At 40.2% G+C, this 25,661-nt stretch overlaps 1 protein-coding gene across 7 annotated transcripts in view; it reads right to left on the reverse strand.

Annotated features, from left to right (window-relative positions):
* BMPR1B (bone morphogenetic protein receptor type 1B) overlaps positions 1 to 25,661 on the reverse strand; it is a 203,302-nt gene that overhangs the window by 2,513 nt on the left and 175,128 nt on the right. For all 7 annotated transcript variants that reach the window (XM_065837456.2, XM_071808249.1, XM_071808250.1 and 4 more), the window contains 8 exons: positions 25,007 to 25,166; positions 16,402 to 16,504; positions 15,323 to 15,425; positions 9,259 to 9,355; positions 8,340 to 8,478; positions 3,537 to 3,729; positions 2,820 to 3,117; positions 652 to 827 (listed from right to left, as the gene is read on the reverse strand). In XM_065837456.2, coding sequence (XP_065693528.1) covers positions 652 to 827; positions 2,820 to 3,117; positions 3,537 to 3,729; positions 8,340 to 8,478; positions 9,259 to 9,355; positions 15,323 to 15,425; positions 16,402 to 16,504; positions 25,007 to 25,149 — 1,252 coding nt within the window. In that variant the 5' untranslated portion in view covers positions 25,150 to 25,166. The remainder of the gene's footprint in view (positions 1 to 651; positions 828 to 2,819; positions 3,118 to 3,536; positions 3,730 to 8,339; positions 8,479 to 9,258; positions 9,356 to 15,322; positions 15,426 to 16,401; positions 16,505 to 25,006; positions 25,167 to 25,661) is intronic.

The raw sequence follows: 25,661 nt of genomic DNA on the forward strand, positions 1-25,661 counted from the left end.
CTGCACTGTGCTGAGCTCTACGTGCAGAACGCACACATAGCCTGTGCATACAAGGATGGATCTACACCCCAAGTCTGCAGCTGGCTGCATTGCTTTATCTTTGCTGTGCTCACGCTTGAGTGCCTGATATCAGAAGGAAATGAGGCACATCACTGGTATGACAACAATGTAATAAGTGCCACTTCCCGCTGCTTTTTTCTCCTTGTCTTGTGAATAGATTATTTATTTTAAATAGTGGCACAGCATACCCCCAAATTGTCAGTCCTCCTCCTTCTATTTTACTCAAACAATACGAATAAATGACTATATTTTCTTTCTATTGAAATATCTGAATACCCCCAGTCCAGCAAAAATGTGTTGCCACCAGAAAAAACCTCCAAATTAATTCCATATTCCTCCTTCAGTGCAGGTATCTGCTGCCTTCAAACAAGTCACTAAAATACAGTCTAAATCTCTGCTGTTGAAATAGCGCTGATTGATGCTTTAAAATAAGTTTCAGCAAGGGAGCAGATACTAGGAGAGTTGCCTGCATGATTTAACCACTTTTGTTTATTACACTATAAGCAATTCTCCAGAGAAAAGGATGTAATGGACGGTTTGGGTTATAAATGAGGTCCACTGACCCAATTAAATGATCTCCCCGTTCCTTACCTCCTGAAACACATCTCCTTGCTATCTCCCAAAGGATGAGTCCAAAACTGTACATATCAGCCATGATGTACGACTGGAAGTGATTTCTATTCAAGCTCTCATCCAGCACCTCAGGAGGCATATAGCGTTTGGTTCCTACACGGGTATTTGGAGGTATGTCTACCTCGTTTGTATCACTAAAAGATAAAGAAAAGCATTTTTTTTTTTAAAAAAAGGCATCAAACATGCAACAAAGTGGCTTGGAAAGAAAGCAATTTAGATGGGAGAAGGAGTAAATTCACACCACATCTGCTCTCAAACAAGGTCAAAAGTAATGCATAATCTTAATGGAACAATTCTTACAAGAAAAGCCTCTAAATGCTAAGGCAACAACCCTCCTTAAGACCCTGACTCGCCTGGGGCTGTGTTAAGCATTCAAATGCAGAACCACAAAGGAGATGAGACTCAACAGGGATGCTGTGACATTTGTGGGATTTCATTAGCATTAGCCAGAGCTCTGATGCTGATGATAACAATCAAATCTTCATTAAATGCTGTTTTCTTGACATACTCCACCACCTAATGCTTTAGTCTTAGCAATTAGCGGAGGACGCCAAATAGCTGGGGCAGTATCACTGTGCTGTAGCAAGATCAGATCTGCAAGGAAGACATGCATAACGATTTTTGTGCATGCATTATATCTGTTCTCACCCAACTTTTACACATCGAGATGTGTAAACATACAGACGTCAATGTGTAAAAAAAAATAAACCCAACCAAATGTGTCACACCTCACACATTGACCAGAAGAGATAATGTATATCTGTTGGGAAGCAAATTCCTATTCATTATGTGATCAGTTTTATATTTTTTTCTTAATTCAGCTTTAATGTTCTAAAAATATTAATATACCGTGTCTATTATGGTTTGCTTAGAAAGGTCTGTTTCCCTTTCCCCTCCTTCAAGATGTTCACATTTTAAATGTGATGGAAGTAACAAAATCTCACAGAATAGTTATACAACCTTTCCTGCAATTTTCTTCACCGGCAGTTATCAAAATGAGAAATAAAGCCAAGCCTGAGGTACAACCAGTCATCTACACAGTCATTAAATCAAACATACGCTGGTGGTGTTTCTCTATACCTACAAGAATCTAACAAAAATGTAGTGTCCTGAACCATCATGCAATATTCCGAATAAAATGAGAAATGCATAGAATTTATAAAACTCATCAGCTTCAGCAGAGCACTCCCCTTTCAAATACGTTTTTGCCTTCCTGGTCATTGCCTGAGAAACGCTAAAGAAGGATTCAGTACGAAAATTAACCAGTACGTGATGTAAATTCCATTTGGACTGTGATAAATACATATTTCACCTTCTTTTACAGCAACATTTGGTAGTTCCTGGTCCTTGGTTTACACCTTGTCAGGAAAGGAATACCTGCAAAGGGTGAACTTCTTCCCTGAAAATTTTACAGCAAATAGTGTATTTCCAAGCTGTTGTTTTCTAAGTCCCTGTTCCTCAAAGTAAAAAAATCTTCCTTTCTCACCTTCTAACGAAAGGGCAGGTGCATAAAGGAAATGCCTCACCAAGAGACCTGGTAGATAAGTGAATGGTGAGAAGAGCACATAAAAACTGCCTTTCCTTACATTCTGAATCATTCTAGTTCAAGGTTTGTACAGATATTTTTGACACTTTGGGGAGCCCATGGTTTCAAAGCTGACCTCTGCAACTGAAACAGAAAAATCAGAGACTTCACAACACGTCTGCACCACCAGGACCAGCACTGAGAGTTCGAGCTCCTTTCGAACGGAGCTGTCAGACAGCGACGACTCCTTTACAAATCCCAGGAGTGCCTCGGTCCTACTTGTCTGCTCTTTCTAGGTTGTTTCAACACACGACCATTTTTTTCAAATCGAATTTAAAAGCCATTTCAAAAATCAAATCTGGACCTTGGCAATTTGATTTGTAGGAAATGGAACATGAGGCAGCCCAAATGGGGTGCTTTTCAATAAATCCCAATTAGTAAGTTGTGCAAATGAGTATTATTCTATATAAGTTGTGAGTGAAATACCTTGGGATCAGACAAGCTGAAATCTTCAGTGACAAGTTTACTGACACGACTTTAACCAGTCAGTGCTAAATCCTTTTTTTACCAACTTTCCTTCACTCTCCTCGCTTCTACTCACCTGATAAATTTAACAGCCAAGCCCAAATCTGCTATACAGCAGGTGCCATTCTTTTTCACCAGGATATTCTTGCTTTTTAGATCACGGTGGGCAATAGCGGGTTTACCCTGGGTACTGAAGATCTCAGTATGCAGGTGGCACAAGCCGCTGACGGAGGAATAAGCCAGTTTTAACATGCCTTTGGTGTCCAAGGTAGTAGATTTTAGATAATCATAAAGTGAGCCGTTCTCATGGTAGTCAGTGATGAGATACAGCTGGGTCCAAGATCCTGTACCTTTAATGTCTGCGGCAATGAATCCTGTAAAATAAATAGTTAAAAAGACATAATTACAAATTAAAACTTCTCAGGGCTTTTTTTAGCTGCTCAGACTTCTGGACTGTCAGCCGCTTCAATAGTTTTATTTAATAACATATTTATTTCATTTGACTGCCACGCCACTGTGCCTCACCTCTAGCTCAGATATGAAAATACAGGTGGTAGAAACAGACATGTGGTGTTTGCAGTAACAGCGCCAAAAGCTCATTATTTTTGAGCTTTTTTATTTATGTCTCAGTAATCCTTGAAACATGTTTCTTTTGAAAAGTATGGTGTGGCTAATTGCAGAGCACAGCAGGTAACAAAGGACGCAGGAAAGGACATCAGACAACAGCAAATATGAAATTATTACGCTTAAGAAATCTGTATACTATCAAATAATTCTCTTTAATCCCACTCACCAAGAATATTTTCATGCCTCATTAGGACAGTCTGGTAGATTTCTGTTTCTCTGAACCAACTGGCCTCCTCCGTGGTAAAAAACACTTTGACGGCGACCTTTTCGCCACGCCACTTTCCCATCCAGACTTCTCCGTAGCGACCTTTTCCAATCTGCTTTACCATCTGAATCTGTTTCGCGATGGTCCTTTGAACCTGCGAAAAGCCAAGACGGGTGGTTACAACAGCCTTGTGCATCCCCTTCCCAGGCAGCAAGCCCTGTGGAAATGGGAACACGGAGTCATCGCAACGTGGATTTCAGCAAAGCTCCTTGATGCGGATGCTCCTCATCTGGTGAGGCCATTCCTGCCACTGTGAAGAAGCCTTTCCATACATTCCCAAAACACACTGTGGACTCTCAAGAAAGTAAATCGGTAACAGTCCTGGCCACCCCAACCCAAATTCCAAAGGGACAGGTAGCACATTTTTAATTAAAACAGGGATGTTTGTTATGTAGTCAACACCATTGAGACTCAAGTCTATGGCTCACAAGAGCCAAAAGCATTTCAACGCTCCAAAACTAGCAGAACTACTGAGAGTAGCTTCCTATCATCTTCCTTGAAAATCCCAAGCCTAATAATTTCAAAGTATAAATTTGGTGTTAGGAACTTCAGCCACTACTTGCACAGTTAGAACCTACATACCTACATAAATTTTAACAAGTATCATCACCACATGGCAATAAAAAGTAAGAATTTTCTTCCAAAGATATAGAAGCATGGCTTTAAATCTGCCCTTTCTAGTGTTCATACCAGCTTTGTCAGTGGTCATACTGTGAACTGATGCTCAAGTCAAACCATTCGTGCAGTTGTAGCAGAAGATCAATGTACTTGGCAGCATTGCAGAGATACCCCTCATAAGGATGGCAGACCCCATGTAGCAGACAGACTGATTTGACATTTAACAAGCTTTTATGACTACAGAATATTTTGGACAAATGGAGACTGCTATATTCTCACAGGACTGGGGCACGTCTGCAGATCACATCTTTCTAAAAGTTCCTAAAGGAAAACGTAGATGCTGCAACGCAACCCCACTGATGTTGGTAGTTGACTCAGCCTCACCATAGCACAGCAGGATGTCAAAATGTCACCCTCTTGTGCTTCAGTATTGCCAATTCAATCTACAGCTTATTATTTTTGGTTTGCTAGGATTTTACAAGATTTTTGAGAAATAAACAACTTTATAGGTGCCAATGCAATGGGTTTGTCATCTGGCCCAAGCAATTGGCACAATCTGGACAAGTGCGAATTCAAGGTCTCCAGGTTTTGCCGTCATCCATACACAAATCTCAAGTAGTTTATTGCAGCAAACGTGCACTGCCTGAATCCCTATGAAATCACATGCATTCCATGTAATCCCTAATACGTTTGCGATCTTGCTGACAGAAGTGATCCAACTAGATTCTTAAGTAATTTTATTCCTTTGTTATCCCTGGGAGGTCCAGTGGAAACCACCAGTTTGGCAATGCAGGGCAGGACCGCCACAACGCATGTATGTCCAAAGAAAATTCAAAAGCTATTAGGTAAGATTTCTCATAATTTATTTTGTAAATAAATTACTCATTTTCGTACTGGACAATTTAAAGAAGGAAAACATACAGTGGCATTCATGCAAAGCTATTTCAAAGGTCGCAGCTTTCCTCTTGTCATTTAAAGAGAGTATCATTTTTTCAGCCCTGTAATGTATTTCTTAGACTTCCAAGATGGTGGCTTCAGTGCCATTATTTTTTATTAACATCAGTGAAAGCCAAGAACAGAGATTAGCCTTAATTTTTTAAATGAATTTATTCTCTTTTATACTCTCATATAGTGATTGAACAATAGTTATATTACATTGGAATTTTGCTGTAATGTCATCTTAGCATTGTCGCTTTCTATTTTGCCCATTTAAAAAATGCATCCTGAACAATAATGCAGTTACAGCAAATAACTTAATTTGTGTAAATATATGTAATGGCATCATAAAGCACATGGAATTACAATACTTAATGATGAAAAGTTCCTTATTAAATTACATTAAGAAAATGAAACACACATTTCTGCTCTGGGTTTTTGGGCGGCAGAATAGTATGTCAAGGGCCTTAACCTGGTTTCCTCTTGCTAGAACTAGTCAAATGATTTCTTATGAAGAATTTATTTTATTTCAAGGAATTCAGCCCTTTCTTGCATCATAAACAGATTACAATCTCTAAAACAAATTGGCTAATCAAAACTGTAGGATGACCTGATTCCACAAGGATGCTGAACGATGTGTTCAGGTGAATCATTTACACTGAGTGGGGTTGGTTTGGTGTTTTATTTCTCTTCAAATCTGCATATTTTGCTGCTTGAGCTCTGCAACCAGCCAGGTAAGGTTACACAGCCCTTTGTTTCCTTTCCCTAACTGGAACAAACCCAATTACCAGCTATTTCTATTTTCTACCTTCTGTTTTTCTGATATTCAGCTAAATGCACTCAGCTAATGCAAAATTGAGACAAACCAACCTTTTGTAACTTCAGTGTTTCTATAGACAAGTTCACTTCTATGGTTGGGATGCAGTCCCTTGAAAAGCAGAACTCATAGGAAGAGGAATTAGGAAAAAAAACACATGAAAAGGCAGAGACCAACGCGTAATTCAGCAAACCCTTCATACAGACCACTGAAATAAATGTTCTCGGTGCCTAATCTCCTTCCTTGATTTTGCATGTGGACTCATGGGGGCAACAGCTTCACCTACAGAGCTCTTGCTCTGTCAAGGCCAATGGGGTTCTCCTTGCTTGTGCACCTCAGTTTGTTGGTTCAGAGTCTTTATTTATCACTTATCGTATTTTTGTTTGTTTGTTTACAATTTGATTTGGAGCATTTGACCTGCAGTAAACTTTTCTGCCAGAGATACAAACAGGTCACGAGAAAGAACACTTGCCGAATGTCAAAGTATCAATAAAATCTTGGGTAATGCTGGTTTTTGAGATAATACCCATTAGAATAAATGTCCTGCACAGAAAGAAGACATTACTGTTTATCATAAAGTATTTGTTTAGAAATAATTTGTGGCTTGCTTTCTTGAAATAATAACTTAAACATTTCAGTCTTTGCATAAGAAATAATACAGTTAAAATCAAACTCTTCCACAATAAAGTCTAGAGCACTATTGCCAGGCACTTTCTATGTATTTGTTTCATGCATGGGCCCAGAGGTATTAATCTGTGCATTTCTACTGAGCCTGCAGCAGTTGTAGCTGTCTGAAAAATGCAACAAAGATCTCCTACCAAATGCAAGATTCATTATAGCTCTCGTTTTTCTTCTCTTTCAAAGAAAATCAATACTTAAAGGGAAAGTCTGGGAAAAAAAAAAGAAATGTATAGGAAGACATCCTCTCAGAGAAGAGCACCCAAGTTCCTTGAGTTTGCTCTAATTTACTATGTTATTTCTGCCACTGTAACAAGTAGGAGCACTGACCAAGCCATTGATGTGGCAGGTGTTATGCAAAAAAAAACCCAAAGTGAACAAAGCAAGAACTCCTCAAAAATCAATTGGAAGGACTCATTAGCATGGTCTCAAATTGTAAGTACGATGCCTCCTTTTCCATGGCTGCTAGAGGAACACTGGTATGTGATGTGACAGAGCTCTCTTAAAGCCTAGACCGAAATGATGGAGTGTCTCTCAACAGGGGAAAATGACCATGGGTTTTCCACACTCAGCACCAGTCACAGCACCCACTTGGCAGCTTGGCTTTTTCCTATGGTAATTGCCAGAAAACATCATTTTTTTAAATAAAAAAGTCAGGACTCTATTTAAATGGGACTCTAAGCACACACTTCTGCCAGAAAAAAAACAGTTCAGTCAGATTTTTCACCAACTGGTCATCCTGTTGCTTCATTTTAACAAACTATAAAACTTCTCATTTTATTTCTTCTTTAGGGTGTAGAATAAAGATGTGTGGGGAAAAAAAATACAGACGGATAGTAGGTTGTGCTTAAACACTGGACAACATCCACAGTAATAGGATCACTACAAACTAATAGGTTTGGGAGACAAGAGGTACATATCATCTCTGAAAAATGGAAATGAAATCTAATTCATTTTATCAGAGGCAGTATTTTGAATAAGCAACCTGGCAGAAACAAAAACCCCTGGTGAGCTTCAGAAGGCAAAACTTCTGCCTTTTCAGCTCTTGAGCTCAGGGGGCTCAGTCATCCTGGAGTCAGCTCAGAAATAATCCCAAACTCTACCCCTGTGCCTTTTTCCCTTCGAGATGGCCACGCTACAGGGAAAAAGAATTTGATCTTGGCTTCAGAATGCAAAATCTACACTTAAAAAGGTTCCAGGTTTGATGAATTACAGTTCTCTTTGCATAAGGATGATGTGTGAGGGTTTGAAATGCTATTGTGTGTTGCACATAAGAAGGAAGGAAATAAGAGCAGTGGGCCAGATGCTGCGTTGTACACTGGGGTAAATCCTGAGGAATTGCTGGGAGTTCTATTAATCTGTACTTACCTTATGGTATCTAAGATAAAAAATTAGCTGAGGTACAAAAAAACCCCAAACCAAACAAACAACTAAGGGTTTTTGGCTTAGTCTACAAAAAGAAAAAGTCTCTTGCTTCTACAGCAACTGTTCTCCAGCTTAAATCCTTATCATTTTGGGGAGAGGAAAAAAAAAAAAAGCCTAAAACAACAACTGAGGACAAATCAATATAGTTTCTTGTGCCTCAAAAATGTTGTCTTCTCCCTCTACTCCTTTTTCCCTTTTAAACTAGCACTGCGATGATATTGTTTCCTTACCAGGAGAGGGAGCCCGGAGCCACTCCCTGAGCTCTGGGACTGTTCGATCAGATCCTTGAGGGACTCTCCAGGGGGAATGAAGGTCTCATCCTGCTCCAGCCCGATGCTGTAGCGGGGCCTCGTCTCTTGGCGTTTGTACCTGCCGTTTTACATCAAAGTCAAATTAGCTTTGAAGACAATGAACAGTGTGCAGTGAATAATGTGCATTGTCCTTCACGTTCGCTTCATTTTCAGACTCACAGCTTCCTCGGTTTCCCTGAGGAATATGCTGGACTCACTGCCCAGAATTTCCGATTTTATATTTAGTAACCCTATTCAGCATGAAAACTCTAAGTATAAAACTCAAAGACAAGCACTCTGGTGTAAGTTTGCAAAGCAACCAAATATTTTTCTTTTGGAAACTTAAATATGCTTAAAAGACAGACCAAGTAAATAGCCAGTTTCATTTTACTGACTGCAGTGGATCTTTCAGGACCCAGAGAAGATAAAGTCATGTGATCGAAGACTATTTTATAAACGTAACAAACTATTTAAAAATAATATATGTAGATTATGGTAACATTCTAGGAATATTTATTTACATTCCTGTATCCTTTTCTTATGATCAGTTCTTCACCACATAAACTTATTTAGAAGTCTTAGGTTTATTGACCTTGTATTAAATTTGTCATGTCAGTAAAGAGTAATTTGTGCTTCTACCTGGAATGCCATGTTAGTATGCTAGGCTAAAAATGCTATATGAAATACATCACACAGGTATATCTGTTACTAGAATGAACAAAATACATATTTTCTCATCCTAAACCTGCTGTTTCTCATTTCCTCTCCTTGAGGTGCACTTTGATGTTTCTAAATTCCGAAGTTAAAGATAAATGTTGGGAGGAACATTAACAAGCTGATAGAAGTATTGCTTATTTACCTGAAGTAGCAGAATATGATGATAAGCACCAGAAGTATACTGCAAACAGTCACCGAGATCAGCAGGGCCTTATGGTGGATGTTTCCTTCAGCGAAGTCTGGGGTTAAAAACACCGAAGGTGGTACAAAGTCAGTATCAAAAGACACATGTGCCTTAAAAAGCGCAGCGAGCGCAAGGTCATTCCCTTTATTTTCTGCTGTGCAAGATACTCCTGGATTCCCCAGACATTTCATGTGCTTCCCCTTTGAACCTCACTGGCCAGGGCAGAACCTCCAAAAGCCTGTTTGATTTTTCAGTCCTCACTCAGGCAAAACATTGCCTTGATTTGCAATTCCCTGTTTGGCTCCGAATGAAAAACCAATTAACACCCATAGCTCTGCGTCTTAACCTGAGTGATCAGCCAGGACACACAAACACTACTGTCTCTGTCTTAAATCACTCTTAGTAAGTAGCATCCTACCAAGCAGTTAATATATAAAAAAAGAAAGAATAATTGAATTTATCCTGGGAGGGAAGACACAGCGGACCACCCAACACCCAAGAAGGCAGGTCATGAGAGGTCTTGAAAGTTTGTTTCCATCCCTGCAAAATAATAGTTTTCTCGAATCCTGCTATAAACACCTGAGCAGGAATTTTCTCCTCCATTCGCTCTATAGCAGCCTTGTGTACCAGCAAGTGCTTCCTATGCTGGTGGGCACAACTATCCTTCCAGCAGCTATTCCATAAGAGACTTTGAAAATGAAATGTGTCAAGTAACTCGCAGAAAATGCCGTAACGTAAAAACTATTCAAATGTTTCAGCCGCTCTTCGCATGGGAGACTCACGTTCTCCTTTAAAGTGTACCATCAACCTCCAAATTTATATTCTCAACTCATACAAGTGAGCCTGACCTTCATGCATGCTCCTCTGCTGAAAAACAAAGAAACCAAGCACTATCCTTCTTCAACACCGCCATCCTCCAAGGTTTCAAAATCATGGTATTTCAGCATCCTGACACACACACCATCATCGAAAAGTTGCTATCTGGTAAAACACAAACGAGGACTATGTTTTCTGAAGCTCTCCCAGCCTCGCTCTCTTGCATTCTTCGCAGTAACAGTGAACACATCGCAAAATGCAAGAACCCTATCTGTATCGACTCATCCTGGAATGGCACTATTGCATTTCAGATTTACAAGGGTAATGAGACAAGGAGATTCCTGAGGGACTCCTAGCTTACCACCAGCCTCTTTTATTTTAATGATCCAGTTTCTCCATCTGTTTTTGCCCTCAAACTATGTCTTTCCTTCCCCTTTCCACTACAAACAGAGGTTACCAATCCACCTTTTGATCATGCTGGTCATGTTTTAACCTGCCACTACCTGCTCCGGGAGCATTAACAATGTAAGCATTCACGCCACGGCCGGTGCCTTTGAAAGGGGACGCTGACATGGTGTCTAGCAGGAAAACACTTGAGTCTACCCTTCCCTCTGCTGAGCAGATTTCTACCTGGGCTGCCACTCCAAATTGGGCTGTGAGCTGAAACCGAGAGCCCACCGGGGAATCCAGAGCTCTCTCCTGGAGGTGATGGCTGCTCGACAGGGCTCGAGTTCATGTTTGTGAGCAGACATCTCCCTCTAAAATATGAGGTTTGTTGCAGTGTAAAGTGTTGCAGCCCATCAGCTGAGGAGAGGATAAATAGACCATATAGCAGGATTTTTATACTTCGGAGGAATTTGGATATCTGTTCTCAACAAGAGTTTTCCCACTTGGCAGAATAAACCACGATAGAAGCTGGGCTTTGTGCTCAGCAGAAATGAATGTCGATATCAGGCACAGAGGGAGCAATTCAGATCTTGCTTGTACTCGCATATACCAGAGAGCAAAGGCATGGAAAAATACAAAGTATTGCGCTACTAGAACTTGTAAAGCACCCACATTGTTCATGCTGCTTGTGCAGGTCCAAGAATGTACATTTGGGAATGATAAAGATGTTGAAATCTTAATCAAATTCAGATCATTTTAAATTATTCAGACCCTGTGCTCAATGTTCCTAATGGCCTTCTCCCGTTCAGAAAAGTAAATAAACACAGTTTGATTTTCCCAGAGGTCAGAAGGTGTTTTGGAAGTGCTGTGTAGCTCAAGCAAACTTCAGGCTCCAACGCTGCAAAATTTTTTGATATCTGAATGCAATTATGTGAAGCAAGTTCAAGGAAAGCATGCAAGACAAAGGAACGTGCATTCATCTCTGTACTGGCAGTGGCCGATGCAGACTGCAGCAGCAGAGATGCTCACACTCTTGCAGTAGGTGATGTCCCCCATGCTGGTAAAATCACCCAACGTAGCTTTAGAAATGGTTCCCTGTGCACATTATGGGCATGTAACTGACTCTCATCCAAGAGGAGAATAATTCCATATGTCTTCGTATTTATTTGGCTCTGTGTGGCAAGAGGCAGCACTGATGATAAGTGAACTATTGTCTCACCTTTCCAATACTTCCTGCATTTTCAAAGCATTTTGGCAGAATTTCATTTGTTTGCTCACGTGGGGACATCATAAACCTACTGGCACATGGACAATACAAGATTAAATGCATGCCCCCGTTCTTATAGTAGCAATGTCTGTTTGTTCTGCTGAACTGAGCCAGGCTGGTACTGCTGGAGATCAAGTCTCTGTGTTCCCCACAGAGCAGCAGGACAAACCTCCCTTTCCCTACACCATTTTTGGCAACCTCTTGACCAGGTGGAGGGACGGGGCAGCTCAGCACTGAGTCCGCTTAATCACCAGTTCATGAGCTCAGTGGTGAAGACTGTGCTGGGTACCAGCTGATGCCAGTTTGCCTGATGGAGATACTCTGTCCTTTAAATTTAGTGCTGTGCTTTTTAGTGTTACGTTACTTGGCAACTACAACACGCCAAGCAGTGGGGTTGTGAGAATAAACAGTACCTTCTGTGGAGGCAGCAATGAGGGATCACCAGGATCACAGTGTGGAGTGTGCAGAACAAACATGCGGTAGGTTTGGGAAGCTTCTTCATAATAGCGAAGCCCAGCAAATGACACGTTAGCAGTTTTGTGTTGTATGAAAGCAGCGATGGGCACAGGTGTTGGTGGTGAGCAGCACAAAAAGGGAGAGATGGCAACAAAAGGAGGGCTTTGGTGATACAAGCTGTCTTTTCAGTTATTTTCCTGTGATTTCTCCCTCTTCCACCACTCGTTCCCTTCACTTCACCATTACAGGACCGTGCTGAGGAGTGCACTGAAAATGCCACCCAGCAGGTTCAAGGGAGAAGTCAGCATATCAAAGGGAGAGGAGTTTCTCCTCCCTCCCCAGGTCCCTCCAGTTCACAATGTTACGGTTATCCGAGTAAAAACTGCAGTGAAATCTGAGGCGTGGAGACTGTGTGCACACATCAAACCCCATCATTGCTCCAATCATTCCCTTGCCCATTCATCACTAGCTCTACAGGCAGGGAGCCAGACACGGTGGCACCACCACTTCTGCTTATATAGGCTCTAAATCAGTAAAGACATATTTCTTCTTTTGACTGGTCTCAGCCTGCGCTTTCACTAGGATTTCCAGGAATATCTTTTATTGTTTAAAGCAGAGGTGTTGTATCAGACCCAATTATGACTCTCATTTCCTTAATAAGACAGATGTACAGCTGGGACAAGGACTTCACAATTTCTCCGGGGTATTTTATCCTGCTAGTTCTGTACTGAGATGAACTCAAAACTTAGGCTTAGCTGTTATTGCTTCCATCTTTATTACTAAACCTTGTTTTCAACAGTATTAATTCTTCTAGTTCCCACTTTGGTGTATGTGGTCCTCCTTTCTTTTTATGAGGAGAGGTCCAAACCCACTTTTGAGTACATGCCAGGTCTGGAAATGCACTTTGAGAGCACAAGTCGTTTGCCTTTGTAGATGTTACCTTGGTACATAGGTTAATTTGCAGTTCAACAACCTCTGATCCGCAGCTGGATGCTCTCCCTAGACTCTTTCCCATGAGACATGACCTCGGACTTAAGTTCATCAGAAGCCCAATTTCTGTTTGCTTTTTAAATGCTGAAGAACATACGTATTTTTTGTGGAATCCTGGAGGTCAGGAGGTTGTTCCTAGAAGCTTGTTTTTAAGTTCATCTTCTCTTCCTTTGTGCTTACAGTTTACGTTCAATTTGATATACAATTCTAACAGTACTTAGTCAATCACAGCCTAATCTAAATGTTTCCAATAGAAACAATGCTCACAGCCATAGCACTGGCACTAGCATGTATTTGTACATAGTATTTGTACCTGGTTGCAGTGATGATCTACATTTCAAATAATCATCTTTCTCAGAGTTTTCATATTAGGATATAACAACAACAAATTAAAACAAGTCTGGCACCAAAAATGACATATTTACTTAAGGTTTTAACAAAGGTGCTGACTTCAGCCCTGTCCAGCCACATTTAATGAAGCAGCTCCTGAAATGTATTTCCACAATACACTATATCAGGATGCCAGCAGTGCAAGAGCGTATTTCAAACAAAAGTCTTCAGAATACGTTGAGTGAACACATCACCTTTTGTTTATCGTGCTAAAATAGGCAACTTTGCAACACCGAACAGTTTGAGTCCTGTTTCAACTCTATGAAATTTCTCTTTCAACAAATATTCTCTCTGCTATTTAATGGGTCTGCCACCATGGTGCTCAAGTAATGCTTTATTTACCCCTTGTACACACAGAGCAAACCCAGCGTTGATCAAAACAACTTCTGCCACTACTGAAAGCTCATTTTATTGCTTTCTGTATAAGTAGCAGGTCCTATTGCCAAATAACCAAAATCTTAATAAGGCAGATGTCTAGTGTTAGGCATTGGTTCAGTATTTTTAAGTAGTTTTAACATAGAATAAACTCAGTCAGCAGCAAGAACAAATCATGTCAGCGTTTTCCAAACTGAAATGATATTTATTGATGTACTAAGTAAGTGTGAACAAATATTGACTTCCTTTTGGAGCTTCTCTCTCAGTCCAAAGAGCTTCTTAAAATGAAAAGCCCAACAAAGTAGTACATAATTCTTATGTTGGAAGTCAGAATTTTATGAGGTTTCTCTGACTTCACGTCTTGCTAGTAAACAGTGAAATATTTACATACTACTCTCCACAGGCCTGATTCTGCAGCCCATCTGTGCAGAATTTCATAGGCATGAAGGGAACAGCTTTTATTAGTGTATTTGTGTATCTGCTGTTTGCGTAATTAAGAGAGTATCTTCATGCTTACGTGGATTTTCAACTCAGACCACCACGATTACAAACACTCCTGCAACTTTGAATTGATTCTTGCAGACTAAATTTCATGCTGACCACCACAAATCTTGGCCATTGCTGCCAATCCCAAGAGTTTCTGATGGATGAGTTTACACTTACTCAGGAATACATTTTTATAACATGTATTCTGCAACATCCAGTCAAAACAGCTTTACCAGCTTTCAGAAAGTGATGTTTAAACAAACAAAAAAACTAAAACCTTGCCCCAGAATCTAAGTTAATGCATGTCCATTTGTTTTCTAATAACAAATTAAAACAAATAAATCAGTGCATGAGTTCTTACTCTACATCCTATTTTCAGCTACATTTTTCAAGTAGAAGATCCATTTTAGAGACTAGTTATTGCCCTGGTACTGGATTATCATGTCTGTTAAATAAGAAAAGCTTAATGGGCTTCAGTCAACTTGAACTGACTGATTAAACAGTAGAGATGTGGTCCCAGATATATGTGGAGTTACGAAGAACAGTGATGTGTATTGCAGGGACTAGAAAGAGGATTCAATTTTATTATCAGGTTAAAAACATCCAAGTAAGAGACATCCTCTGCCACGACGAACTCAGGTTCTCTGGGTGGCTGCTGATAGCCAGCAGCTCTGTGCTAGGACTATATTGCACAACTTGCATGCATCGCATGCTCACTACATATATGCAATATGAATAACAGCAAGTAGCAGCAACCATGGGTCGAGACACCACTCTCCGTGTGACCTGAAGGAATCTAGACAAAGAGGAACAGCAGGAAAAGATCAGTTTGGGTCTGGATTTGCTTCCCTTTACCTCGATTTTTCAGCGGTGGCAGCGTGGGGTGAAGGTGTTTGTTACAGTAATCTTGGCCTGTGCAACATTCAATAGATCTTCTTTGGTGTGGAATGGGAGTGTCCTGCAAGAGACAGTTTGATAGAAAGCAAAGTAATTATCTATGTTGTAAACACACAATGTCATTCTGGCACTTGAGAGAAAGATGCGTCTGTTAGCTGGACTGCAGTCTGTCACAGATTTCTTGGATGTGTGGAGTAAGGACTTCTGCCACAAGAGTATCCAGCAGCATTTCATCTAGATAATTAAGAGATTAATTCACACCGAACATATTTCTCTTGGTGCCCTAGCACTGCAGAAAGGACAGATTGACTCTAGTGGTACAAGACAGAACTGTGAAAGTCACACACATCCGTCAGTCAGAATTATACTACAAAAATAAGTTAACGTGGGCATTCAAAACAATTTAGCCAGAATAACAGAGGAATTGCTGTATGGACTAATTTAGCTGCTGCCTCTGCTCTCCCGGGAAGCTGGGTAAAACACTTTCTATGGACCCTGATGGTTAGACTGTTCCTGTCCTCCTGTAAAATCATTTAAGGTTAATGTTAGGAATGGCAAATGCTTTAGAGCCACCTCGCTCCATTACCCATAGCCCTTTCATTCCTGCAGCAAGATTTGCTCTCCATCAGGCAAGCACTGGATGTGAAGGGAATTTCTAGCTCAGAAATCCAAAACCAAAGCGCAACTGCATATGAGACATAAAGGTCACTGCAGGCCATCAAATAACATCCTAAATAACTTTAGCTGCCATGGAGACTTAAAGATTTAGACTGCATTTCTCTAAATTCCAGCTTCCTCTGAGCAGAGGTGTTACTAGCAACAGCTGTGCCAAACCCGAAATCTTAAGTTATTGTTAGAAGCATCTATAATATCACCATTTTGGGATATAAATGCACTCCTCTCAGCAATCAATGCAAAGCAACTGTCTGTCAAATAAACAGAAGTGAAAAATATGGACATAGTAATGCCTGTTGAATGCACTTCAGTTGAAAGGTATCAAAAAGCCAAGTGTTGCTCCGTCAGCAAATGCTTCTTACCCGACACTGGAAGTCTGAGCCCTCTAATCCAAGACATCCCTTGGTGACTAAATGTCCACCGGACTCATCTTCTTCTATTATGGTAAAGCAGTAGCCATCGGTGCTGAGGATTGGAAAAGATGAACAGGGAATGGATTTTAAGCGAAAAATGTGCTGCTGAATATAGTCTTAAACTTTGTTCCTTGGAAGGCAAATCTGCCATTAACAAATTAAAATACTAAGGAAGGTTCTGCCCTGGAGCTGACACGCTTCCTGACATTTCACAGCTATAAACCTCGCTAACAAACATCTCAATTTGCTGCTTATGGTCATTAGTCTGTTAAGACTTCGGATACCTATATAAATGCCAACATGAGTGCTACAGGAGGTCTGCATGGGAACAAGGCATGGTTATTTGCACCATGGTGGACACCCGAAGAAAGAAACATTTTTGAAATACTAAATGTAAAATATTATCAAGAGTGATTTGTGATTCCTGTTTTAACCATATTACAAACTGCAACACTCTTGTGTTTGAGTCCTTGAGTTATCATCAACACCCTTCATAACTGTTTACTTGGGTTATAAGCCTAAAGTGATCCATAACGCTCCTATTTACAAGAATGTGCACCAGGGAGGACAAGTATACTAACAGATGGCTAGATGGTCTGGTGATAAATGTCCTTCCTCGATGAAGGTCAAATGCCTGAACGCTATGGGAAGAGGGGGAGGAGAGCATGAAAAGGGTGGCTGCATTTTACTGAGACTGCCGTACATTAATTTCTCAGCACTCTGAGTGAGATACGTAACGTGTAAGAAACACAAATTGACTGATTTGCAGGAAGAGGGTCCAAAAATAATCAAAAAACTCTTTAACAGAAGACATGTAAGTCACATAAAAATAAAATATTCTGTTGTTTCCCCAGGAAAATAACACTGGTTGTTACGTGCAATGAGTATTTTTCAGAAGAGAAGAAACAAACTCAGTTAAAGCAAGGAAATAAAAAGAAAAAAGGATTAGAAAACTTAAACACAGCAAAATTTCAGATGATTTGCTCCCTACTTGAATGAAAGGTGAGGCTAACAGAGCAACAACAGCAAAGGCAATGAAGATGTAGGAAACAAGAGGCACAGTTACATATATAAGAGATAAACATAATTTGTAAGCATTAGCTACACGACAGAGAGGTGCTGGATAGGATCATGTCAAACATTTGCTGTGGCGTATTTTTATATTATAGGTTCTAGCCACAGTAAGCTTATTACTTCAAATAATAATCTATCACGGGTTATTGACTTCTGGATTTGAAAAGTAACCAGTTGCACGTTACAAATGACTTTCTTGGGGAAGTGAGCGATGACTTCTGCCCTTCTTTGACACTGTGCATATGAGCAAGACAAGGGAGACATCAACCCTTCTGGGCAACAACCACCTTGATTTCATTGCTGAAGCTTAAAAGATAGGAACAATAGGATTGGCAAGAGGAGAGACTGTAAGGAATCCATTAGAGTAGAATATTATATTAGATTAGATTTTATTTGTTTGCATGGTGCCTTTGATTCAAAGTAATGAGTGAGTTTAACCCAGGGGAGAGAGCAACGAAACAATAAATTGCAATCAAGTGAAACACAAAAATGAACTCCACAGCTAACAGGTCCCAGCAAAAAGCAAAACCATCGTTGCACCGAAGGAAAGCAGGGGAAGGAAAAGTCAAATTGGTTGCAGAAGGGAAACAAAAGCAGGAAAGTCAGCGGGTTTGTTTTCAGTTTTTTTCTGCCTTGCAATGGGACTCAGATTCTTAGCTCATTTTTGAAAATTAAATTCAGGCTCCTCAAGCACTTTAGTCCTTCTGGAAATTTTCCTCCAAATTTAAAAAGACAAAAAAAAAAATAGATTGAATAGAGCCAAAGTTCTAAAGCTCCAATAATAAGGAAAAATTGTGTTCTTTACAGAAAACGATAGAGAACAGAAGGAAAAGCCTGAGCAGAATAAATGCTTGTTTCTACCTCTAAGATAAACCAAACCAAACTGTTTTCATGCAATATAAGTACTCATTATTTTATTGACTTTTTTTCAGGCAATTGGGTGAGAGGTAGAAGTGACCCTTCTGAAAAGACAGAAGCATCCCACACCTGCTCCCCCCTGCCCTCAACCTCTGCTGCTGGATCAGGGGATGTCAGCAGGACAGTAAAGGGCAGGGCACCCCCTGCTGCTTTATTGATCACCGTCCCTCATACCTGCCTGTGGTAGAAATGAAACTGTTCTTACTATTATAACAAGTCGGAAACATGTCAGGTAAGTCTGCATTGCCTCCAATTTTATGTTTATTTTGGTGAATGCACAATGTGTACATTGCTGGTACATGCAAAGCAATATGAGTAATCTATTCTCCACTTTCGAGCAAAAAATTGTAGCATAGAATTGTTTTTTTCTTAAACCCAATTTGAATTCTATGTAATTTCTAATTTGAGTTCTGTGTAATTTCATTCTGCAAATGATGTGTAAAGAATGAATTTGACCTGTGTTAGTGAACAAATCCAGGTACACATCAACTAACCTTCTCCACTAAATCATCATTTTATTACAGTATGGTGCAGGAGAGTGATTAAATACATTTTGGATGTGCTAATAAGCACCAATTTGGTATGCCACGTATTTGCCAAGAGCAAATTTTTACAGCCAAGTCGAATACAAGGAAAATAGAGGGAGTTAATAGCGGAAACACTGACAGACACTGATGTAGAAGGTGTCGCTACAGATTACCAGAAGGAAAGAGGTGATCTTAACTGAGACCTTTACTAAATGTCAGAAGAGAGGAACAGAGGCCAACAGCTTTGCAGCTGCTCATACAGATGTCCTTGCTGGCCAACAGCCACTTTGCACAGAAGATGTGATACCTCAGCTACCAAAACTTGCCTGCTGAAGGTTTCCTGTCCTCTCTGCATGTGTGACACAGCCAGGGATGGCATTATATAGCTTGGAAAAGCCATGTCTTTCCCTCATTCAGTGCCTATCACAAACAGATGGGATAAAGAACAATGGAAAGATTCCTTATCTGTGATTTTATTTGAAATTGAGTCCATACGAGTAGTACTATTTTTGTGCACTTCTCTTCTTTATACTCCTGGTTTTGATATTGGAAAGAGCTACAGCATCTTTTCATTTCCATCCAAAGCAACATGACAAGTTTCTGCACTGTTTTTAAAAATTAGCAAAAAACATTAGATTATGTACAGGAACTGGGAAGTTCATACTCTTCTGTAAACTGGCTAAAATAATCTAATTTGAAAATTGGCTGACTTCCAGTTTGCATCTAATTCACCTATTTTGTCACATCCTTCACTTAAGGAAGATGATGAAGGCCACATTTAGCAAAACGCCGTCTTTGGACACCGTCCATAAAACGAATGGGCTCTGTAAATGTGTTCAATACAGGCTAATTTTCCAGAAAAAAATAATCTAGTTAGTGGCTGTGCTTTGGGAAAGTAACATGAAACCAGGAGAGAAGAGTATTACACAGTTGTTGAGCCAGATGCACCCTCAGATGTTTGCACAGCTATTCTGAAGGTGAAGGGACACAAACAGGTGTAACAAAGTCATGAAGCTGGCTCATAGCAGGTCGAAGTTTCTTGCCATGCTGGGCTCCAAGATGGTCCTACCATGCGTACTCTGCTGTGTGTGGTACATTTTGGCTCTCTGGGTGCTCAACAATGACCCTACACATAGAGAGAAAGGTGGGTACCCAACACATTCTTGCAGAGCATCTTTTCATATCTCACATGTAAGTCTATCAATAAGTATTATCTCTTTATCGCCTGCCCATTCTTCCAGGGCTGAGACATGACCCAGTGCATCAAATGTGTCTTGCATTGTTCTGCTAAATCACAAATAAGATCAAACAGTTCTCCCTGGTACCTGTGGTCACAGTGTAGAAAACAACTCATAATGCCAATCTGGGAGGGAGAACCCTAGAAACTGTCCAGGCTTCATGCTGAGTATCTGAGTTTTGACAGGTCTGTAGATCTGATAGCACAGCTTGTGGTATTACAGTAGCACCAAGCATGGGTAACCCCTGCATTTTCACCAGGACTCTCTAGCATCTATCATTTATGTGCAAAATCCATCTCATTAGATGTGAGAAGTATCAAGAAGCAGAGTCAAAATAAAGCTACTCGTCTTCCTTTCATCTCTTCCCTTTTTCTCTTATTCCTTTCTTTTGTCTCTAAACCATAAACACAGTCCAAATGTTTTCTTTTACTTGACCTTAAGATTACACTGCAGCTGAATTTGTATGATGTAGCTTCTTTAATGCTAGGATTGATATAACATGCATATTTGCTGTTTTGCACTTTTTTTTGGTATAAATAAATTCAATATGCAAGGTCTATCTAAGGTATTCCAGCACTTTCTGCACAGGAACACCAAAGTACTCCCACACACCAAAAAACTATCTGAGAGTAATGCAACAGGCCACAATAGAGAGAGATTGGACTTGCATTACTATTTAGCTAAAGGTTTATATTAAAAACCAATGGGCAAGTCCTGAATAAAAGTAAGAATGAGGAATTTCTGGGGCACAGTTGAAAAGTGTGGGAGGGGGACTTTGTGTTTTAGATTAAGCGCTTGGGGCCAAGTCACTTATGAGCCTCATGTGAAATACACAGACCTAGCAGAGGGGGCAAGGGAAGACTGGAGCTTGCAAGAATTTGTTGACATTTGTGTATTTTTGTTTGGTTGCTTTTTCATTTGTTTGGGGTTTTCTGTTTGTTTTGGGGGGTTTTGTGTGTGTTTTTTTTTGGTTTTGGTTTTTTTACTCATCAAAGGGGCCTTAACTGCCTCCTGTACAGCCCTGTAGAAAGGATTACATTAAAAAAAAAAACAATTTAAAAACAAAATGAAAGGCTAAATTGTACCACAAGTCCTTTATTTGAAAACATTCAACTTTACCCTAAAAATTGAAGTTGCTTAAAAGAAATGGTGCCTGAACTCAGTTCTTTGGCCCATTGTTGGAATCTTCTTCCTCTTACGTAGCAAATTACAAAGACAATTCAATCCTATCATCTGGAGAACAGGAGAATTAAAATAACATCATTCAAGTGAATTATCACCTCTGGTAACACTGAAAAAGCAACTTAATTATTTTATTGCTTTAGATAACCAAAGATGCAGAAACAATCAAGACCAGTAGGCAACACAGAAGAAATTAAACTCTATCAGCCCAATCTTTAAAGCTGTCAGTGTTTATTTGTGAATGGAAAATAGAGTACAACGAGTCACCTAATCAGCCTCTGCCTTTGCTGCAATCCCATTACAATCAAAGCCAATTAAATCTAACACTACTTTTAAAAATATGTAATGAATTATGATTAGACACAACTGCCCATACATTCACTTTGTACATGCAATGCTTGAAATGGAACAATAAATTGAGGTCCTGGTTGTCTTCAAAGCAGCTTCGAGCTTCTTCAGTGACAGCTTAGTATGAATCGCACAGATGTTCAGAATGAAGAATAGGGTTTCAACACACTGCATGTTAACACCGCCTTTACCAGCAGAGGATTGAAAACCTTCGGCAAAGATCTTAATTGCCAGGGCCTTGGGTACACTGATGAGCTTTAATTGCCCAGAGTAGTCGCAGCTGGGACCTCCACACATACACCTTGTGACTGGGCTCTATTTAAGCTCCAATCTGAACACGAAGCCCTTCCGGGCGATGGTGAAGAAGTACCTGTCTCCAGCCCCACCTCCTGCCTGGACCTGGACAGCTGTATGAAGGACCATTGAGGGACCCATTTCTGCCCATTGTGTTCAGGTACCCTTAGGGAATTGGGGTGCTGGTGGGTGAGGATATGGGTGGCCCTAACATCACCCTCAGCTCCTGGCTTGGCCCTGTTTAACTGCTCCCTGATAGTGACTCCCCTCATGAAGACACAACTCTGTAATGGGTCTTCCAAAATGAATTGAGCTCATGGATTGCCCCATTTGTAAAGTGTACTCTAACTAGAGCTACTGCTTTTCTGTTGCTATAGAAAACCATCTGCATTTTAAGCTATGGTGTTATCCTTAGCTCCCTAAAGTATTATTGGGCTTAAGCTGCGGAAGTATAAAGAAAGGGAAATTCTGTGTAGTAACACAACAGGCTGTTAGAGGATTTGATACAGATGTGGCTAAAGAACATTGACTTTTAAATGTCTAAAAATACAATTAGAGAGAGGATTTTAAATGGCCACCAGATGTCCTCATTTTTATTATAAACATTCAGACTATGGGTACTACAGGCAGGATCTACACTTGAACAGATAAATACCTGTGGTAGTAGACGAAAATCTTCAGGTGGGATGACAGGCTGCTTTTTATGAGACATTTTTAACAGCCACTGCAATAGGACTAGCTATTTTATTCTGGGAGTTTTAATTTAAACACAGCTGGAAATGCTTTCCCATTGAACTTTCAGAGCCTTCCTTACCCCTGGGCACACAAAAGGCTTCCTCTGCTTTGGTGAAAGCCCCAGTTGGGACAGTTCCTGATGTTTCCCAAAGCCCAAGCCCTGGCTATGGATGTGTTTCAGTGAATTTTCTGCATGTCAGGGCTCTGCCAGGCCCTTGAGTGTCCCAGGATGCGCTGACTCTTCTCCACAATGCTGGCAGATCCAAGCTCCTCAGGTCCATGCACAGCCCAAAGCTTCACAGACTGATCAAACCACCAAGAGATTTGATTTTTTAAAATATAAAATGTACAAGGCTTTTAGTGGCTGTATCTGAGGGAAGAAGATAATTAATGCAATAACTTTAAATCTGGAGCAGTTCATTTATTCATTAGACAAACACAGTGCGATCAATACTGCTTGAACTTCAATATAGGGAAACTTCCTTTATAGTGAGGCTCAATGAGAATTCCTGAGTGCTTTAAAACTGTGCCAACACTCATTCGGGTTAGAATGAAATGAGAAAGTTACTGCCTGACTAGAAGGATGATACTGAAACACAGGGGAAACTATAATCCATGCTAACCTGGTTGGTCTTGAGAAAATCTTTTGAAACCTGGTCGCAACCCAGCCAGCTAACCAGAGACCTAACTGCTCTCTCAACATTAGACTTAAGATATTCTTCTCATTGTAATGTCCTACTTTTCATCCTTAATTCTAGCTACAGAGTAGGGAAAACAAGGGTTGTTATGTCCCTTAGTACCTCACTGCAGCTCTCACCTCAAGGGGAGGGAGCTCATAGCAATGATCACTGTCACAAAAATGATTATTGCTGACAAGCCATGAAGGTAGGGTATTTAATCCAATTTTTTTGTTTTGTATTATTTTTTATTTGTATTATTCCATACTCTTCAGTAATGTTTCACTTATACAAGGTAGATAGTGCTTAGGTGACAGCACAGGATGGGAAAGAGTAGCAGCTCTGGATAAAATGCAAACCTTTCAGCTGTTTCTATTCTCCTGGACAGAAAAGTGATCAAAATTTGATGGCTAAATTTCATTTTCAGTTATTATTTTGACTCCTAAATTGGAAAAAATAATTGTTACTCAAATAAAACAGTTAAGCCTAAAATGTGCAAAGATTATAAAGATGAAAGGGGTGTTTATTGTGTAATAGGGCTTTTACTCACAGTTCTCGGTAGCATGAATAATACTTAATGTCAATGATGCCTATGAAGCAATGTGCAACAGCAGGCATATCCAGCTAAGGTATAAACCTTGTTCCATGGGTTCCTTAACATGGATCCCTTTGTACTTCCTAATTCTTGGATTTTAAAGTCATCTGCAGCTTCCCTGTTACTGCATGTGTGAGACAACACGTGTGAAAGCTGCAGCTCTCGCTGGGCAGGAACAGGAAACAGCCGATTTGCACTGCAGGGGATCTGCAAATTGATAGCAGATCGGGGTTTTACAGCTTTTTAAACTGCCTGCCATGTGAGAGCAGTTAGGGCTGACTCCTGGCTACAGCATGGGTTTGAAGGAAGAGGATGGAAAGGGGAAATGGTATTTACAGCTGTCATCAGAACTTTGATACACTTCAGTGTGAAGCTGTAGGCTGAGCAGAATTAACTCAGGCTACAAAACAACACTCATAAAAATCCAACAAAGCAAGCGCTATCTTGAGTGACCGAAGGCTTTCTCCATCTATCCTTTTAATGAGCTGACACCATGTTTGACTGTCTCACCTCAAACAGCCCTGCGTACCCAATGGGTATTTCCAGCTGGGCTCACAGCTCTGCCCTGTTTTGATGCTTCTTGCATTCCTACAGCTCCACTAGGCTATTACTGATGGTGTTCCATACAGAGTGATTATAAATTTATTACCATTTAATGACATTTCAGTATATCTCCATTAAGTGTCCTCTCACTAATGGCATCCACCTCTGAAAAGGAGCTCCTACCTTCAGAATATTTCATGTGCAATGAATTAAAAAAAGTATTATCTAAAACTGTAAAGATGTAAACACCCTAATACAAAAATATAAATATGTAGCTGATATCTAGGTAAAAATTGCCCCTGATTTGTAGAGGCAGTGTATGAACAACCCCTTTCTAAAATACTGTTTAAACAAAAACTGCAACACTCAACTTGGGATCATGGAGTTACCAGGAATAGGTATATATATATATACCCCACAAACCTGCAGGTGCTGTTGACGGAGTCCTCAGGACAGTGGTGGTGGCACTGGCAGGACAGCTTCTTCTGTGGTGGGGCAGGTGCTGTGCTCTCACCATCTTCTTTTCTGGTCTCCATATTCAACTTGCCAGAACTTCGCAAAGGCATGTTGGCCAGAAAACTGTCTGTAAATATAAGGGGAGAAAGTTTTTGAGCTGTGTCTTCACTACAGAGCAGGTTTCTGTAGATGCCTCTGAAACGATCACTGTGTTTGAGGCTTATTGGGGCTCAGAGGCATTAGATCAAAGATACTGATGTTCAAGTTCTGCCACTGCCAAAGAGATGCGTTGTGCTTTTCAGATTGCAGAGTACAGCTTTTCTCCTATTGCATTACACAGGTCAAATCCTTGATTACACCTTTGTGCTTTCTTTGTCTGTATACTTGGCACGCATTTACATCCACTGAATCCCATAAAAATGAACAAGATTCATGGTACTCCAGACAGAGCAGAATATGGCCATGCAATTCAACAAAGATTTAAAAGAAAGTGATGTTATTTCAAGTTCAACAGCACTTTCTGTCTCTGAATTTCATAAGCAGTACTCGGAAAACAAGGAAAAATAGTTCATTTCTATAAACAAAGTAAAAGGCAAGAATGCATTTTAGAATGAACAATGCT

The sequence above is a fragment of the Patagioenas fasciata genome, chromosome 4 (genome assembly GCF_037038585.1).
Source record: "Patagioenas fasciata isolate bPatFas1 chromosome 4, bPatFas1.hap1, whole genome shotgun sequence".
In the NCBI taxonomy this organism is placed as follows: domain Eukaryota; kingdom Metazoa; phylum Chordata; class Aves; order Columbiformes; family Columbidae; genus Patagioenas; species Patagioenas fasciata.